Below are 18,893 nucleotides of genomic sequence, written 5' to 3'. Positions count from 1 at the left end.
TACAGAGGCTGGTGGGGTGAAATGTGAGAACGAGGGGGGAACTCTCTTTTGTTATCAACTGTCAACAGTTGGGGAACATTTGGGGGGCAATGATCATACTACTGTAAGGGTTAGGTTAGCAATGAAAAAGAAAGAGCTATCCAGAGTAAAAATAATTAACTGGGGGAGGGCCAATTGTAACGGGCTGAGAATGGATCTGGTTCAGGTTAATTGGAATCAAAGAGGCAAATATGTAATGGATCAATGAGCTACCTTCTCACAAAGTCTGAGTGCACAGCAGATGTCAGGTTGCTAATACAAGCGAGAAACCAGGCTGAATGTAGAATGCTCAAAGGAGAAGTGAAAAAAAAATAACTGAAGCAAAGAAAGCATGAGAATAGATTAGCAGTTACCATAAAACAGAAATGTTTGTGTGGGTTTCGTCCCTACAACCCAAAGATGTGCAGGGTAGGTGGATTGGCCACGCTAAATTGCCCCTTAATTGAAAATAAAATGAATTGGGTACTCTAAATTTATATTTAAAAAAAACATAAAACAGAAACCAAATTCTTCTGTAAGTAAAGAGCTGTAAAATGAGTGGAGGTGATCGGGGATCAAAAAGAGTATGCTGTAGGCGGAGGATGTAGCTGATTCCAAATTATTACTTCCCATTCACCATCACCAGGAAGAAGGTGAACTCAAAGTCATGGTGAAAGAGGAGGTAGTTGGTGGACTGGTAAAGCTAACAATTCACAAAGAGGAGGAAATCGAAAGGCAGACTCTACCCAAAGTTAATTATTCACCAGGACCAGATCAGGAGCATCCAAGGATACAGAGGGAAGTAATAATGAAAATTATGGAGGCACTGTCCATAATTTTCCAATCCTCCTTTGATACAGGGATGGTGCCAGAGGACTGGAAAACTAACCCTGTAACACATTTTTGGTATGTTTAGGGATCGATAACTGTTTGCTTAAAGTAGACAAAGTCTGAGATTGCAGGCACCTAATTAAGAGAATAAAGATTACAGGGTTTTACAACAAACAAAATCAATTTTACTGTTGTTTTTATTAACAGGATGTGGGCATTGTTGGCTGGACCAGCATTTATTGCCCATCCCCAAGTGTGTGCTCCAGCCTCTAATAACTGGCACAATTTCAGCTCTTCAGCCACATCTCATTCTTCACAACCTGCTCCAAACAGTTATATTTTCCCCAACAGCCTTTAACACAGAGTCACAAACCTCCTGCTGCCTTTTCAACTCTCCAGGCTTCTCTCTAGCTCTTACTACTTGGAGTCTTCCAACTGCAGTACTTTGCTGCTTGAAGCCTCCTCAGTGGTTTCCCTCCCCGGTGGTTGCTACTTGTGGTCTGTTCCTTCTGGGGTGGTCTCATTCTCCTGGTGGTCTCCTCCTCGCAGTGGTCTCTCCAATGGCTCCTTCCCTAAACCTCTCTCTCTGGGATCTCTCCCCGTCCTCTGACCCAGTACTCTTCTTGTTATTGAGTCCCATCTTGCAACTCTTGACCTGGCTTTTGTGCTGTTTTCTCTTTGTATGCAAATACCCTGGGCACTTGTCCCAGCCCGAAGATCTCACAATGCTAAACTGTACATGCACAACTCACTCCCCATCTGCACATGTGCAGACACCTGTGGCCTGCAGAAACTGGAGTCCTTGACTTTCCTCCGGAACCAGATAAGTTCCTATATGGTGACAAAATATTACACCTTGTTCAAAACAAAGCTGTCAGCATAAATGCAGCATCCACATTAGTCAGTGTAACCTCGGTTATGAGCTTTTAGAAACAAGAATCATGGGTAAAATTAACACTCACCTGAACAAATGTGAATTGAATAACAGGCACACACCTGTTAAAAGGCAAATTGTGTTTAAGTGGCATGATTATTTTTTTGATGGGATAGTAGAGGGTTGATGAAGGTACTACCGTTGATATGTTATACATGGACTTCCAAAAGATACTTGATAAAGTGCCGCACAATGGACTTATCAGTAAAGTTAAAGCTCCGGAAGTAAAAAAGGACAAGAAAAGCATGGATATAAAGCTGAATGAGTGACAGGAAATAGTGTAGTGTTGTTTATCAGACTGGAGGAAGGTACGGTACTGGATATTTATGTTCGTTATGGGAATTACAAGCTGGACCATTTCCCTGAACTAGTCACCTCTGCCCATACCCACCATATTTTCATCTCCTCAAAACATGGTCGGGCAGGGTTTGGGTTTTCCTGAGTCTAGAAGCAATGTCAGAGAAGTGTAGGTGTCAAGGCAGACTGGCATCAAGGTCTACCTTGATTCACTAAGAGATAGGCCCAGCTCTCCAAATTGTTTTTATGCCCCACATCCTCACCCATCACTCTTCAACCCCACTCATCCCCATAAACCCTCATATTCCTCATTCCCTCTCATATTTCCCATGAACTCTCCATGCCGTCTCGAACTTCCATGCCCCCATATAATCTCTGTAACCGCTCATCCAATATTCACCAAATGCCTTGTGATAGCAACACGAATCCTTTGAAATTGACAGTAAAAGTACACCTCTAACAAAGCAAAGCCGAGTAGAATCTTTGGCAGCAGCGCACCCCTCCCCGATGGACTCAATGCATTCTATGCTCGTTTCTAGCAGGAAACCAACAAACCATTATCAATTGCCCAGCAACCTCTGGCACACCATTACCCATCACAGCTTCCAAAGTCAGATCGGCCTTCTTGTAAGTGAACCCTCGGAAAGCAACAGGTCCTGATGGAGTCCCTGGTTTTGCACTCAGATCCTGCGGGAACCAACTGGCAGGTGTGTTCTTCACCCTCTCCTTACTCCATTCTGAGGTTCCCATCTGCTTCAAGAAGACCACCATAATACTGATGCCAAAGAAGAACCAGGCAATATACGTCAACGACTACCATCGATGGCCTTGACATCTAACATTATGAAGTACTTCGAGTGGTTGGTCATGAGACACATCAACTCCATACTCCCAGAATGCCTTGATCCACTGCAATTCGCATACTGCTACAACTGGCCCACAGCAGACGCTATCTCTCTGGCCTTACACTCATCCCTGGATCATCTTGACTACAAGGACTCCTACATGAGACTCCTATTCATTGACTACAGCTCCGCCTTCAACACAATAATCCCAGCCAAGTTCATATCCAAACTAAAAAACATAAGATTTAGCTCCTCCCGCTGCTACTGGATCCTCGACTTTCAGATCCATAGACCACAATCAGTAAGGATAAATAACCTCTCCAAGATAGTCCTCAATACCGGGGCGCCACAGGACTGCATACCTATCCCCCTGCTATACTCCCTAGACACACACATGACTGTGGCAAAATGTGGCTCTATAAGTTTGCTGATGACACGACTGTAGTGGGTCGGATCACGAACGATGATGAGTCAGAGTGCAGGAGGGAGATAGACAACCTAGTGGCATGGTGTAACAACAACAATCTCTCCCACAATGTCAGCAAAACGGAAGCGCTGATCATTGACTTCAGGAGCAAAATATCGTACACACTCCGTGTTTGCTTCAATGGTGCCGAGGTGGAGATGGTTGACAGCTTCAAATTCCTAAGTGTGCACATCACCAACAATCTGTCCAGGTCCACCCACGTCGACGCTACCACCAAGAAAGCACAATAGCGCCTATACTTCCTCAGGAAACTAAGGAAATTCGGCATATCCACATTGAATCTTACCAATTTTTCCAGATGCACCATAGAAAACACCCTATCTGACTGCATCACAGCTTGGTATGGCAACTGCTCGGCCCAAAACCGTAGAAATTACAGAGGGTCGTGAATATAGCCCAGTCCATTATGCAAACCCGCCCATCCATTGACTCTGTCTACCATCTCCCGCAGCCTTTGGAAAGAGGGCAGCATAATGAAAGACCTTCCCACTCGGGTTATTCTCTATTTTGACCTCTTCCATCGGGCAAGAAATACAAAAGTCTGAGAACATGCACTAACAGATTCAAAAATAGCTTCTTTCCTGCGTTTTACCAGACTCCTGCATGACCCTCTTATGGACTGAACTGATCTCTCACGCATCTTCTTTACTGTGTTAGCACTACACTCCATATGCTTCACCCGATATCTGTGTCTATGTATTTACATTATGTATTTATCGTATGTCCTATGTTTTTTCATGTAGCGAACAATCTGTCTGGACTGTATGCAAAGCAATACTTTTCACTGTACCTTGGTACACGTGACAATAAACCATAATCCAACTGTTAAACAACAAGGCAATCAGAAACCTTCCAAGACCTGACTCAACTGTCGGAAAAGGGAACCTGGGTCTGTCAATGATGACCCCTACTTTCAAGGTAGCACAGTGGTTAGCACTGTTGCTTCACAGCGACAGGGACCTGGGTTCGATTCCGGGCTTGGGTCACTGTCTGCATATTTGTTTCCTCCCACAAGTCCTGAAAGACATGCTTATAATAATCTTTAGTGTCACAAGTAGGCTTGCATTAACACTGCAATGAAGTTACTATGAAAAGCCCCTAGTCCCCACATTCCGGCACCTGTTCAGGTACACAGAGGGAGAATTCAGAATGCCCAAATTACCTAACGACACGTCTTTCAGGAGCTGTGGGAGGAAACCGGAGCACCCGGAGGAAACCCACGCACACACAGGGAGAACGTGCAGACTCCACACAGACAGTGACCCAAGCCGGGAATCGAATCTGGGATTGCTGGAGCTGTGAAACAACAATGCTAACTATTGTGCTGCCATGCCACCCACATTAGGTGAGTTGGACATTCTGAATTCTCCCTCAGTGTGCCTGAACAGGCGCCGGAGTGTGGCAACTAGGGGATTTGCGCAGTAACTTAATTACAGAGTTAATGTAAGCCTACTTGTAACACTATTATTCTAAAGGATGTGCATGCAGGATCACAACCAGAGCCAGACGCAAACCGTTTCTCAACTATGGAAAGTTTGTGCAGGATGGTTTTCTAATGGAGTGGTTAGGATCCGAAGATAGGGTGGTGGAGGCGGGTTCAGTCATGGCTTTCCAAGGAGAATTGGGAAGTTAGCTGAGGAGAAATAAAAATGCAGGGCAGCAGAGTGGGCGTAATCTCAGCTGATTTTACTCGAAGGACACGCCCAGTCACTGCTTTAACCACGTTAGGATGATCGAATCCCGCCCATTCGCCGGGACACTGGCAGCACTGGGTTCCTTTCTGCACCATTGCAACGGGCTGAGCTGAGGTAGGTGTGGGGTAACAAGCTGTTGCTGGTGGCGCCTCAGTGAGAGGTGCTGCTCGCGGTCCCACCCATCACTCCCCCGTTATAGAGGGCGCCGAGTGTTTGGCTTGCTTTGTGTGTTTGTTCCTGGGAGGAGGCGTGGCTGCATGTAGCTCTGTTCCTTCAGCAAGCTGCACTCGGTCGGTTTGTGCGAGAGGTTTGCATTTTACATGAAGCATTAGCGGTGTAGCATAAAGGAGGAGGTCGACCCCGGCGTGTGATTCCACTCGGATTTGGCGGAGAGTTGCATCATTCAGAAATTTCACTTTTATTGGGTAATGCTGATCTTTCTGCATCTACTGAGCTGGGATTTAAGAGCAGCGGCTCTGTTTATTTCCGGGTCTGAAATAGCAAACATCTGCCTGCGGTTATATTCTCTGTCTGGCAAGTCTGGTGCATTTCAGAAAGTTTGGGTTGGCTTTTTCTTTGTGTAGGGCTTCATGGCCTGCACCCTCCATCTGGGCAGATCTTGTCCACAAGAGAAGTTGAACATAATTAGCATATCATAAAACTGACCATGCAGAAGGAGGCCATTCAGCCCATCGAGTCTGCACCGGCCCTTGGAAAGAGCACCCCACTTAAGCTATTTAGTTCTGCCAAATAGGTTAAAAAGCAGAACCAGAGGAAAATAGCCCCTATTCCATCTGCACTTGAAACAATTTCATGGAATCTCCTGTAGTGCAGAAGGAGGCCACTCGGCCCTTCGAGTCTGCACCCACCCTCAGAAAGTGCACCCCAACCAGATCCACTATCCCGGCAACCCCATCTAACTTGCACATTCCTGGACGCTAAGGGGCAATTTATCATGGCTGCACTTCTTTGGACTGTGGGAGGTAACCAGAGCACCAGGAGGAAACCCATGCAGACACGGGGAGAAAGTGCAAACTCCGCACACAGCCACTGAAGGCTGGAATTGAATCCGGGTCCCTGACGCTGTGAGGCAGCAGTGCTAACCACTGTGCCATCCTTGTTTGTAGTAACCAATGGTACAAAAGCAAGTGGGGAAACTGAAAATTATGGACCTTAACAAATTAACTGTTTCTCTCTACAGGTTTTGAGTGAACTTCTTGAGTTTCTGCCTTTACTTCCCCCCCCCCCCCCCCCCCAGCATTTTCTGTTTTCTTATGGTAATGGTTTCCTCATCAGAACCGTTTTATGTTAAAGTGCAATTCAAACCTTATTCACTTAGGGCAGCACGGTAGCACAAATGGATAGCACTGTGGCTTCACAGCGCCAGGGTCCCAGGTTCGATTCCCTGCTGGATCACTGTCTGTGCGGAGTCTGCATGTTCTCCCTGTGTCTGTGCGGGTTTCCTCCGGGTGCTCCGGTTTCCTCCCACAGTCCAAAGACGTGCAGGTTAAGTGGATTGGCCATGATAAATTGCCCTTGGTGACCAAAAAGGTTAGGGGGGGTTATTGGGTTACGGGGATAGGGCGGAAGTGAGGGCTTAAGTGGGTCGGTGCAGACTCGATTGGCCGAATGGTCTCCTTCTGCATTGTATGTTCTCTGTTCACTTACAGTTTATAATGAGAACTTCTGCTTGTGCAAAAGAGAAATAGTTTAAAATTGATACCATGTTTCACAAACAAATTTATTGAATGCATTTGTGATCCAGTAACCTAAATTATAACACCACCACAGTACAATACATTTGGATGTTCTTTGAATGTGGTTACACTTGTGTTGTGATATGGTTTTGCTTTGCACTGTTGGTAGTGCCGCCTGAATTATGAACAAGGGCCTAACTTGACACGAGTGGGGGAACATGAGACCCAACTTGGTTTTGTAGTCAGTCCTGGGCTTGTCCTGGAGTAATATCAACCCAGCTTCTGCATAATTGAGTCCAAAGCTACTTTGTGCCAGACGTCTGTAAATATGGGCCAGATATTAGTATATTGTGGGAGGAGGGATGGGGTAAAAAGATATTATAGTCTCGATTGATTGCGTTAGGTGTAATTTACAACCTTTGGCCTTGTACAAACAGAAACTATGGACGCAATTTAATGGCCCCCTTGGTGATGTGACAAGGCCATTTAATCTCGTGAGATTCGTGACGCTTGGAACGCCTCGTGATTTCACAAAATGTCGCGAGACATTGCGATCTGGATCTCGCTCTCACTGGATGTGATCCAGATTAACACATTTAAGGGAGCCATTAGGCTAGTTTAAATATGTCTATGCGGTATTCTCCTAAGGCTGGAGAACTAACAGCCTCGCCTGGGAATCCTCGCCATGGCGCCATTTAGCACTGGTCCACACAAATGTGGACAAAACGTAACAGCACCTAGGCCCAGGCCATTGGAGGCCCCTGGATGGTCGGGCTCTGGGCAGGGTTGTACCTAGGCACTGCCACATGGGCACCCTGGCAGTGCCATCCTAGCCCAAGTGTCAGTACCAGGCTGGCAGGGTACTTCCAGGATTCCAGCCTAGCCGTGCTTGGGTGCCAGGTTTCCTGTGCCAGGGATCGGGCCCTTGGGTGCTTGCCCTTAAGAGGTGCTGTGAGGAGGGACCCCCTAAGTGGAACGCCCGAGCTCTGGGGGGCCCAGAGGGTGGAGGGCGAGAGCAGAGGGAGGTCGTAAGGTCGGGGCAGCATTTAAAAATAGTATCCCGATTTGTGAATACTCTTCCTGCACTGGTGAGCTGAGCTTTTCCGTGCAGGATAGATGTAAGTGCGGGCACAGCAGGGCAGTCCTCGCCAAAGTAAAAAAAACTGCCGTTAAGTAGCAGCGTCGTGTAGTGCCGATAAACACGGGTAGTACTAAAGGTGCCCAAAATTAGGCTCTGTTTCTGTCCTTGTATATGTAATTAGTACAAGTCAGAATTTACATTGAATATGATTAAAACTTTCTAAAATAAATAGTTTTTAGTACGCTATATTTAATCTCTGAAAAAGGTCATGAAAGATTGAAAATGATCCGAGTAGATGAATAACTTGCACCTTGGGAGGGAAAAACACTTCTAGTATAATTAGATATCCTGGACCCTGCCTACAATACCAGTTTAGCCATCTGCCATTTAGCTTTATAATTACGCATGTTCTCAGCAACTGTGGTACAGACAGGGGTTTACTGTTTAGCTAACTGACTGCATAATGGTAACTATTGTTGATCTTTTTCCCATAATCCAGTGCAGACAAAATGCTTATATATGTGGGATTGGATTGATTAAAGCAAAATGAAGAAATCATCAGTTAAGACAATGCATGCTTTGGCTGCTAATTTTATTTCAACAATTTCTAATTTGTCCCACAGGGTTCTATTTTAGGCCATGTTTTTTCTATTTTCTATAAACAATGTGTTTCCAGCGACAGGGAGCGCTTGGAGTCATCTACCTCCAGATCGCACAATCTTATATTCTGTAGGTCCATTCATTCCTTCTATTTTGCACAATTTGCAACTGAGGTTTTCTAAAGTACAACAGTCATTTTCTTCACCTGACTAAAACCAAGTTTATGCTGTTTATTATGAAAAAGTCATGCACTACCTGTGATCACAAAATGTTAACGCTTGATAATGCTGAACTTGAGCAGATTTCCACTTATAAATATCTCGGAATCTGGTCAAACTATGGTCAAACAAAAAATTAATTCAGAAAATGAGTGAAATTTGTACCATGGTCTTATAACTTAATGCGTTTCTCTGGCGAGTAGCTGAACTGAAAGAAATTGAATGTTCCTAAGTTCAATTCTTCTGAGGTGTATGTTTGTCTGTCTGCTGGTCTCAGGCCCTTGCTCTCTCTCTCTCACGCATGCTCTCTCAGGTATCCAAAATCCCACAGTTTGGAACAGAGGCTCAAATGTTTACAGGCTTGGTTGCAATGCCCCTGGACTCAAATAACCTGAGCTGGATTTTCCCTCTGGGTGGGAGGGAAGCAGAAGTCGAGACTGTTTCTGAGCCCTAAACCTAGCCCCGAGGGAAAACAGTCACTGACCTGGGTGTTACATTACCCCCTTAATTGGCATGGAGAGATGTCCTTGAGTATCTGCCATCTTTTTCTCTTTCCTCTGGATTATGTTCCAAGATCATTTGATTACCCCCTTGTGTGTGTGCACTTTGTGCATTCTACTCACATTAACTCAAATGGCTAAGCATCTTATGGCACCAGATTTTTCCAAATTGCTTGCCAAATCTCTACAAAATATTGTTGAAAGACAATTTTACACATCTAGATGTTGGTGAAACATTTTAAGAATATTTGTTTTATTAATTTTTCTCCTTGTCAATTATCTTTCTTTCAAAAACGCAATGGCTGTTGCCACATTAAGATATTCTCCTCCAATAGCCTCATCAAGGTAAGTTGGTTGTATTCAGCCTTTCACAGATTAATGTAGCTTTATTAGATTAATTCAGATGCCTCTTTATCGCACTACCATTGTAAAGCAACTCTTAATAACCAACTCTTATAATCATAGACTTTATCATATTTATTTTTTAGATTTTATGGTTAATCCCCGAAGATGTTTGCAAAGGCAACCAGCAGTTTTGTGAAACAGATTGAAAGCAGTGGTGACCTGATCCCTGTTAGAAGCCTGAATGATTCTGATAAACTGCAGCTTCTGAGTCTGGTAACAAAGAGGAAGAAAGGATGGTTCTGGCAGAAACCAAAATATCATACTTCTTCATTTAGCCTCCAAGACATATTGACTGGTGACATTCCCATCAAAGCTGGTATGGATTTTGTTGACTTCTAAATATTCATTGCAGAAACTTAGTCAAATGTCAAGCTTGAGGGTGGTGAGACATTTCTATGACTGATATGAACAGAAGTATTGGAAGCCTTCACTTTATTCACAGCAAAAATAAAATACACACTATGAGGAAATTGGTTTTATGAATATTGTTCTGTGAGGAGAAAGGATTGAAAATGATTGGTCTGTGAATTTAAAATGTTCTTATTTCTTTTTCCTTTTCATACAACTGTAGTACTTTAATGAGGAGCAAGAAGGAATTAAATGAATGCATGGGTGCGATTAGACATACCATTTACATTTACATTTTATTCAGAAAAATTAGTTGATAGGTGATTGATGGTAGCATCTGCACCTGCAAACAACCCATTTCTCTTTCTTTGGTTAAAAGTGATAAATAAAAAATGTCCAGTCTGTTTCAGAGTCAGCAAAGATTCATTGACTTTACCAAGAATATTCACCTATTCTGCACCCATGTTTCCTAGTAACCATCTTCAGACACTGAGAGGAACATGGTGACCGTTTGTTCACTTCACTAACACCATTAATCCGTGGCCAAGTTACTTTTCCAGCACTTGCCCAAATTCATTTTGTTTTCTTTATAAAAACCTATGATAGGCATTCAAGCTGGTTATAAAGCTGTGTTGAGCTGATAAGTTAATATGCTTTAGTTATAAAGGATATTTCATATTCAAAGTCTAGTATAGGATGAATGAATGGATGGATTTGTTTATTATCAGGTGTACCGAGGTACAGTGAAAAGTGTTTTTCTGCGAGCAGCTCACACAGATCATTAAGTACATGAAAATAAAATAAAATTAAAAAAAATACATAATAGGGCAACACAAGGTACACGATGCAAATGCATAGACACCGGCATTGGGTGAAGCATACAGGAATGTAATATTAATCAGGTCAGCCCATAAGAGGGTCGTTTAGGAATCTGGTAACAGCGGGGAAGAAGCTGTTTTTGAATCTGTTCATGTGTCTTCTCAGACTTTTGTATCTCCTGCCCGATGGAAGAAGTTGGAAGAGTGAGTAAGCTGGGTGGGAGGGGTCTTTGATTATACTGCCCGCTTTCCCCAGGCTGCGGGAGGTGTAGATGGAGTCAATAGATGGGATGCAGGTTTGTGTGATGGACTGGGCTGTGTTCACAACTCTCTGAAGTTTCTTACAGTCTTGGGCTGAGCAGTTGCCATCCAGGCTGTGATGCAGCCCGATAGGATGCTTTCTAAGGTGCATCTGTAAAAGTTGGTAAGAGTTGATGTGGACATGCCGAATTTCCTGAGGAAGTGTAGGCGCTGCTATGCTTTTTTGGTGGTAGCATTGACGTGGGTGGACCAGGACAGATTTTTAGTGATGTGTACCTCTAGGAATTTGAAGCTGTTAACCATCTCCTCCATCCTTCTAAATTGTTAATTTCTGTGATCATTTAGATCTAGACTAAACCGCAAAGGAAATGGGAAAATTAAAGAAAGGCAATGTTATTGGGTACTGTGAAATAATTATAACGTTGAGGAAAAAGGAGGAATGCAAGTGAGGTAATAGTGCAGCTGGTGTTAAATTAGAAGGACTCTGAAGGGAAGGGCTAGTGCCTGAAAAGTTTATTGCCATTGGTTAGACTGCAATCCTAGGAGATGGACAGGGCTGGTGCTCAAGATATCGGTTTGATTCTTCATGTTCGTGTGATGAGTTATGGAGAAACAGCTGTAACATGAATTTCAATGATATTGTGGCCGAACTTCGATCTATATGATAATTAACAAAAGAGAAAGTTAACAAAGCAATACTTTCAGATATGCCAGAATGGTGGAACAGGTGAGCACCAGATCAAGGTTATTTAAGCCAAGTTTCAGGAGTAAGTTCAAGAATAATATCTTGATGGAGTCGGCCCAGGGTATAAACAAACTGCTGGGTGCTATTGTGAGGGGACGGATGTCCTTGTTTCTGTTTATAAGTTACTCCACAATAGAGTTGAAAGGAATTTATTTGCTCTTGTGGAATTGCACGCAATGTTAACTATAACTACACGTATACAATGATAAACTTAATTATACATGCTTCAGACACTTAAAAGTAAGTACGTATTGGAGAACGCACTGCGTTACAGGTATTGAGCTCAACACGATTTTTTTGAATCCTTAACCATCGATTTTAACCCTCTTTCTACCTTTCTTTCAGCCTATGCAGATTTATGTTATCAAACAATTACTCCATCCCATTATTCACTGTGTAGTTTTGACAAGAGTAACATCTCAAACCTTCAGTTTAACAACGGTCAATCAAATCAGACAACAGAAAGCAGTTACAGAGGACAAAGGCCCTCCATAGCTGCCCTCCAAAAAATCCTGATCTAATGCCATAACTTCTTGGATTGATGTTCAAAACTACTCCGAGATATATGACCACTCTTCAGGCTGCGTGAACGGGATAGTATGTGAACTCTGCCTATTCATCCAAAACACTGCCTGATGATTAACTCAACTGAACATTGCTCACAAAACGGAAAACCACTAAAATTAATGTTAATAAAATTAATATTAATAAAACTACTAAAATAAAAATAGCCCTTGCATATTGGGATGATGGTAAAGTTAATATTCTGAAAAGATGAAATTGGATAGATCAAAGGGTTTCAATAAGACCCAATTTAGTTTCAAATTTCACAGGATTTAAGATATTTTGTTCAATGCTTTAGTTGGATATTGGAAATATCCTGGGAGTTGCCTGTCATTTTTTGTTGAATTCATTATTACAATAAAAATTGATTAACAAATCTTTGAATATTTTGTGTGACCAAGCTCTTTTTTTTCTTATTCGTTGGGATGCGGGTGTTACTGGCAAGGCCAACATTTTTTGCCCATCCCTAACTGCCCTTGAACTGAGTGGCTTACTGGGTCTTTTCAGAGGGCAGTTAAGAGGCAACTACATTGCTGTGTGTCTGGAGTCACACGTAGGCCAGACTGCGTAAGGGTTGCAGATTTCCTTCCCTAAGGGACATTATAGAACCAGATGGGTTTTTACAGCAATCAGTGATCATTGTTATGGTAACTTTTCCTCAGATTAGCTTTATATTCCAGATTTATTAACTGAATTTAAATTCCGCAGGGATGTGGGAGTCTGTTTGGGTGAGGACTCCCAAACTGTCTTTGCTCACCACCTATTCGCAAAGTGGCATTTGCAGAAAAGATTCACAGGAGTGGTTCCAGAAGCTGAGGGATGTAATATATGTAGATAGATTGGAGAAGCTGGGACTGTTCTCCTTTGAGAAGAGAAGGTCAACAGAGGTCTTCAAAATTATGAGTGAGAGTAAAATGGGAGGATGAAGGACCAAAAAGCAAAGGGCACAGATTTAAAGTGATTGGCTAGGAAAACATTTTTTCAACGCAGTGTGTGGTTAGGATCCTGACTGGACTACCCAAATGTGGTGGAAGCAGATTTGATCATGACAGTAGAAGGGGAATTGGATCATAATCTGAAAAGATAACAATGTGCAGGCTATGTGGGAGTGGCACAAGATGAATTGCTCTTAGAGGGTCAGCATGGGTATGCTGGGCAGAATGGCGTCCTTCTGTGCTCGATAATTAATGGAAAAGCTTGACAATTCATTATATATCCATATCATGATAGAAGACTCTCCCATTATGTCCTCTATTGAAAATAGATTTACTGCACTGATAATTGTGTATTTATCTGGCGATACTTTATAATATTACCACAAACTTGTTCATCAGAACTCGATCGAACAAATGGCTTAAGTACGATTGACTTAAAGCATGCTGGGAACCAGTCATATGTTTGTAACTGTTACATTGTTCCTTTCAGTAGTTGAGATGAAAAGGTTCTTGTTTTGCAGAAGTCACTGAATCCGACTTTCTCAAGTATGAAGGAAAATTTGGAGACAGTATAGAGGCAGATACGCGAGCTGACGTTGCTAATTTAAGCTTCAGCCTGGAAGGTCAGGACTCTGTGGCACTAGAATCTTCCTTTGGAAACCTGAAGAAACAAGAACTTGATTTGCATCAGCTTTTGAAAATAGCTGAAACAAGGTAAATTACAGCAAGTAAACAATCATGTTTTTCATGAAGTAAGTACAGGGCCAAACAAAACTCATTTAACAGTTGTTAACAGGGGCGGCATGGTGGCACAGTGGTTAGCACTGCTGCCTCACATCTCCAGGGTCCCGTGTTCAGTTCTGGCCTCCGGTGACTGTGTGGAGTTTGCTCGAGTCTGCTCGTTCTCTCCGTGTCTGCGTGGGTTTCCTCCGGGTGCTCCTGTTTCCTCCCACAGTCCAAAGATGTGCAGGTTAGATGGATTGGCCAAGCTAAATTGCTCCTTAGTGAGCAAAAGATTTGGTGGGGTTACTGGGTTACGAGGATAGGGTGGAGGCGTGGTCTTAAGTAGGGTGCTCTTTCCGAGGGCCAGTGCAGACCCGATGGGCAAAATGGCCTCCTGCACTGTAAATTCTATGATTCTATGAACAGACATGAATAACATTTATTTTTAAGAGGAAATGATACTGTAAACAGTTAAAGCATGAACAAATTAAGAAAGGAAAAGTGTTTATTTCAAAATTTAAATCAATCATTTACATATTGGTAGTTGTTGCCACTAACATAAATGTTCAATGATACATGAGCTTTACTCCATTTTCTTATATTTCTAAACTTATGACACCATTAATTTGAATGCAGCCATAAAAAAAAATCCTCAAGCGCTCTATCTGCAAAAAAAAAATAATGTTTACTTGCTATCAGAGAAAATATTTTTGTTTTTCTTAAACATCAAGCAGTACCTTCACACATCAGTCAGAAAGTGGTGCATCTTCACTTATTTATAGTGAATTTAAAATGCTAGCTGTAAATGCTGGCTTTCTGTTTTGCAGTGTTAATGGGATTGAATGTAGTGCTAACTGGTCTGTTCAGAATCAGTAATTAATTAAATTTTACAATTCTGTAATATTGGATTCAAATGTGGTATAATTGCAGTTGCCTATTATTGAAAGTGGGTATTTCATGGGTATCTTTTCAGCTTCAGTGGTAGCAGTCAGTCCCTTTATGTTGTCTTAGTGCCTTACACCATGTCTCCCCATATCTACTTGTGTGACAACATAAGAAAATATAAGAATAGGAACTCGTTGTGATCCTGAATGCATGATCTCTCGGGTTTTTCTTTTCAGTCTCTTTAAATGTAGACAACATTAACACCAGATCATAAGACGCTTGTTTCCAATCCTAAAATATTCTGAGCAACAGATAAGATAAGATCAGAGCCACTTAGTTCAAGTAGCACAACTTAAATTTCTGAAATAATTCAAGATAAGCAACATACAATGTTATCCCCACATCTGTGGGTAGCCTTATATTATTTAAATTAACTCAACCTGCTGCATCCTGTCCAACAGACTGACTAGAAATACTCTCCTTCCATCCCCATTTTTGTTGCAGCCATCGACTATCCCTGCCTGTACACTCTTTTATTTCCCAAGTCCAATATTTGTTTTGCCTGTGTTCTATTTCTAAAGCCTCACAATCGGTGTCAGGGAACCATGTCCCTGTCACAGACCAATTGATACCGAATGACTTACTCTCACAATGAGGGGCAGTCTTTCCGACTACCCAGATATACTAATGAATCACTTGTTGTTCATTTACTGATCAGCGTACTTCACAACCTTTTGTCTGGGTGCCTTTCTTTTTTTTTTAAAGATAACTTGGGAACATAGATTATTTTATGCTGGATTTAAAAACATTTTCTCCCCAAACTTTCCAGAAATGGTCAAATATTTCAGAAATGTACCATGTGATAGGCTGGTGCTAAAGGGAAGTGTTGTGATCCCTTTAGAGGCCAATAACTTTTTTTTCCCAAATAGATTTGAACTAATGGATAATATGACAAGATTTCCCGTAAGATGTTTACTGTGACAAGTACACTAAAAGAAACATTGACTAAACATTGTTGGCAGCTTGTATTTTAAGCAACAGAACAGAACTTTCTTCTTTTACTTTTGACGTAACTACTTCACAATTATATTTTATTCCTTAGGTAGACATTCAATTCTCCTGCAATCAGTACAAAGTGGTTCGTGACTCATGAGGGTTTACTTCCATTCTTTTTCTTTCCCAGCCTGGTAACTTTTAACCCCAGAACTGTGTTACACGGTGAGGGTTTCTGCTGGAGATTGTCCCTCGAGCACAAGCTACCAAATCGTCCAGCCTCATTCCATATACTCACAAATTTGATCATTTCAATCCAAACATGAGCAACCACCTGCATTCCTGAATAGTGAACCATAGAGACATTTGACGTCCAACTGCGCGCTCGCGCTCTCTCTTTCCCCATCTCTCTCTCTCTCTCTCTCTCTCTCTCTTTCTCTCCTGGATCCTTGCAGACTGTGTGAATGTGAATCACATGAGCCTTGATGTATTGAGTTGAAATGTTGATTTAGCTATACTTGTGTCCCCAACCTCTCTTATCTTGGAGGTAAATTGAGAGTTTAAAGTGTAACACTTTACAACCCAACATTCTCAATACCTTTCTAACTTAGGCACTAGCAGTTTACTTGTTGTAAAACACATGATGCTGAAGTATAAACACCTTACACTTACTTTCCAGCAAAACCATCTGGACCTCCCTTTAATTCTCAACAGCAACATCACCCAAGCCTGTTGTTCGGCAGACTTAAGAATAGGTCACATAACCATTTTCGTTTTATCCCACATTAACAGATAGCCCTGACAGATAATCTAATCCTAAATTAAAAGATAGCCCTGAAACATAACATTTAAAAAAATCTGGGGCTGGATTCTCTGTTTCAGTGGCTAGGTGCCAGCTGAAATGGCGACCTGCAGCAGTCGCACCATACAATATGACCCCGGCTGTGCGCGGACCTGAACCGCCATCCGTGACCCCACGGGCCACCCCCTGGCCACCCCCCACCAATCCCCCCGCCCTCGCGGAAGTCCCCCTGGCGAGCGGTACGGATCCCAGCCAAGTGTGGCGGCGCTGGACACAGTCCGCAGGAGTGGAGTATCGTGGGAGGGCCTGCTGATGACGCGCCAATGCCATTACAACGGCGTGCGGCGCATGGCATGATTACAACATGGAGCGGGGGGAGGAGACTGTGAAACCGGCACCGTCGCCAATCCTGATTTGGGCATCGGAGTGGATTTTACAATATCGGCGTCGGGCAATGGAGAATCCCGCCCCTGGTATTTGTAGCAATAAGTGTTAATTTATTGTGTTATTGTTTAGTCATGTTTTAAAAAATAATTTCCCTTCCTTTGGCAAAGAAATATTCAAATGTATAAATGCAGAATTGTTATCCACATTATTTCATTTTTCTGGATTCTGAAGTCCCTTCATTGTGACGTTCCATCAGATTTTGGCTCATTTATCGGCCTTGTCTTGGCTCAATAGTAGCACTCTCATCTCTTGATTCAGCCCCATTTCAGACACTTGATCACATAAATTAGGCTAATACTGTAGAGGAGTACTGAGGGAGTGCCAGGCTGTTGGAGGTGTCATGGTAGGTTAATACTGTAGAACAGTACTGAGGGAGTGCCAGGCTGTTGGAGGTGTCATGGTAGGTTAATACTGTAGAACAGTACTGAGGGAGTGCCAAGCTGTTGGAGGTGTTGTGGTAGGTTAATACTGTAGAGCAGTACTGAGGGAGTGCCGGGTTGTTGGAGGTGTCAAGGTAGGTTAATACTGTAAAGCAGTACTGAGGGAGTGCCAGGCCGTTGGAGGTGTCAAGGTAGGTTAATACTGTAGAGCAGTACTGAGGGAGTGCCACGCTGTTAGAGGTGTCGGGTTTGGATGCGATATTAAAACTGTGGTCCCTTTTACATCCACACAAGGGGGAAGGCCACATGGTTCACTACTTGAAGGTGAGCAGGAGAGTTTTCCCAGTGGCCTAGCCAATATTTATCCCTCAACCAACAACTGAAAACAGATGATAGGGCCATTTATTTAATTGCTGCTTATGAGAACTCACTGTGTGCAAATAGGTCACCAACATTTTTACATTCCACCAGTCACAACACCTCAAAAGTACTTCATTGACTGCAAAGTACTTTGAGATATCCTAAGGCTGTTTCAGGTGTTCTTGCTGCTGTTTTGCTACACTGCCCTCAGTTAGCTAACTCCATTGGACGTTATATAACCTGTGAACAAACTTCAGTTGTTAGCTGTAAGAACAAGCATGAGTTTTGGACACATTTTTTAATTTTTAGCTTCCATTGTCTGGGACGTGAGTGTTGTTAGCAAGGCCAGCATTTGTTACCCATCCTGAATTACACTTTGACAAGCTGGTGGTGAGCTGCTGCCTTGAATGCTGCAGTCCATTTGTGATTTACAACCACAGTGTTGTTGGAAGGAAGTTCTAGACTTCTGTCCCAGCGACAGAAAAGGAAGTGTCTAAGAACCCCTGGGAAGTTTGTGCATTTCATCTTCTGGATAGTACACAATGTGCACTGGTGGAGGAGGGAGTGAACGTTTAAAGTGGTGTATGGGATGACAATCAAGTTGACTCTATTCCACTTGAGTGATATTGAGCTTCTTGAGTGTTGTTGGAGATGCAGTCCTCGAGTCAATTGGAGAGTATTCCTTCGCACTCCTGACTTGTGCCTTGCCTATATGGTCAGCAGGATCAGAAGATGGATGGTCATCACAGAATTCCCAGCCTCTGACCTGCTTGTCATACGAGGAGCGGTTGAGGATTCTGGGTCTGTTCACATTGGAGTTTAGAAGGATGGGGGGGGGATCTGTTTGAAACTTGCTGGATATTGCAAGGCCTCGATAGAGCGGACGTGGAGAGGATGTTTCCACTAGTAGGAAAAACAAGAACCTGAGGTCACAGCCTCAGACTGAAGGGACGATCCTTTAAAACTGAGATGAGGAGGAATTTCTTCAGCCAGAGGATGGTAAATCTGTGGAACTCTGCTGCAGA

At 42.9% G+C, this 18,893-nt stretch overlaps 1 protein-coding gene across 2 annotated transcripts in view; it reads left to right on the top strand.

The window, feature by feature from the left end:
• The first annotated feature begins 5,073 nt into the window (after nucleotides 1–5,073).
• gsdmeb (gasdermin Eb) overlaps nucleotides 5,074–18,893 on the top strand; it is a 60,911-nt gene continuing 47,091 nt past the window's right edge. Inside the window, exons 1-3 of one of the 2 annotated variants that reach the window (XM_038797216.1) lie at nucleotides 5,074–5,220; nucleotides 9,691–9,923; nucleotides 13,800–13,992. In XM_038797216.1, coding sequence (XP_038653144.1) covers nucleotides 9,713–9,923; nucleotides 13,800–13,992 — 404 coding nt within the window. In that variant the 5' untranslated portion in view covers nucleotides 5,074–5,220; nucleotides 9,691–9,712. Of the gene's footprint in view, nucleotides 5,221–5,304; nucleotides 5,532–9,690; nucleotides 9,924–13,799; nucleotides 13,993–18,893 lie in introns of those variants that run through there. The other variant, XM_038797217.1, reaches the window with a different exon arrangement.

The sequence above is a fragment of the Scyliorhinus canicula genome, chromosome 5 (assembly GCF_902713615.1).
Source record: "Scyliorhinus canicula chromosome 5, sScyCan1.1, whole genome shotgun sequence".
NCBI lineage: Eukaryota > Metazoa > Chordata > Chondrichthyes > Carcharhiniformes > Scyliorhinidae > Scyliorhinus > Scyliorhinus canicula.
The sequence above is the reverse complement of the archived record's forward strand: the minus strand, read 5'-3'. Positions and strand labels throughout refer to the sequence as shown.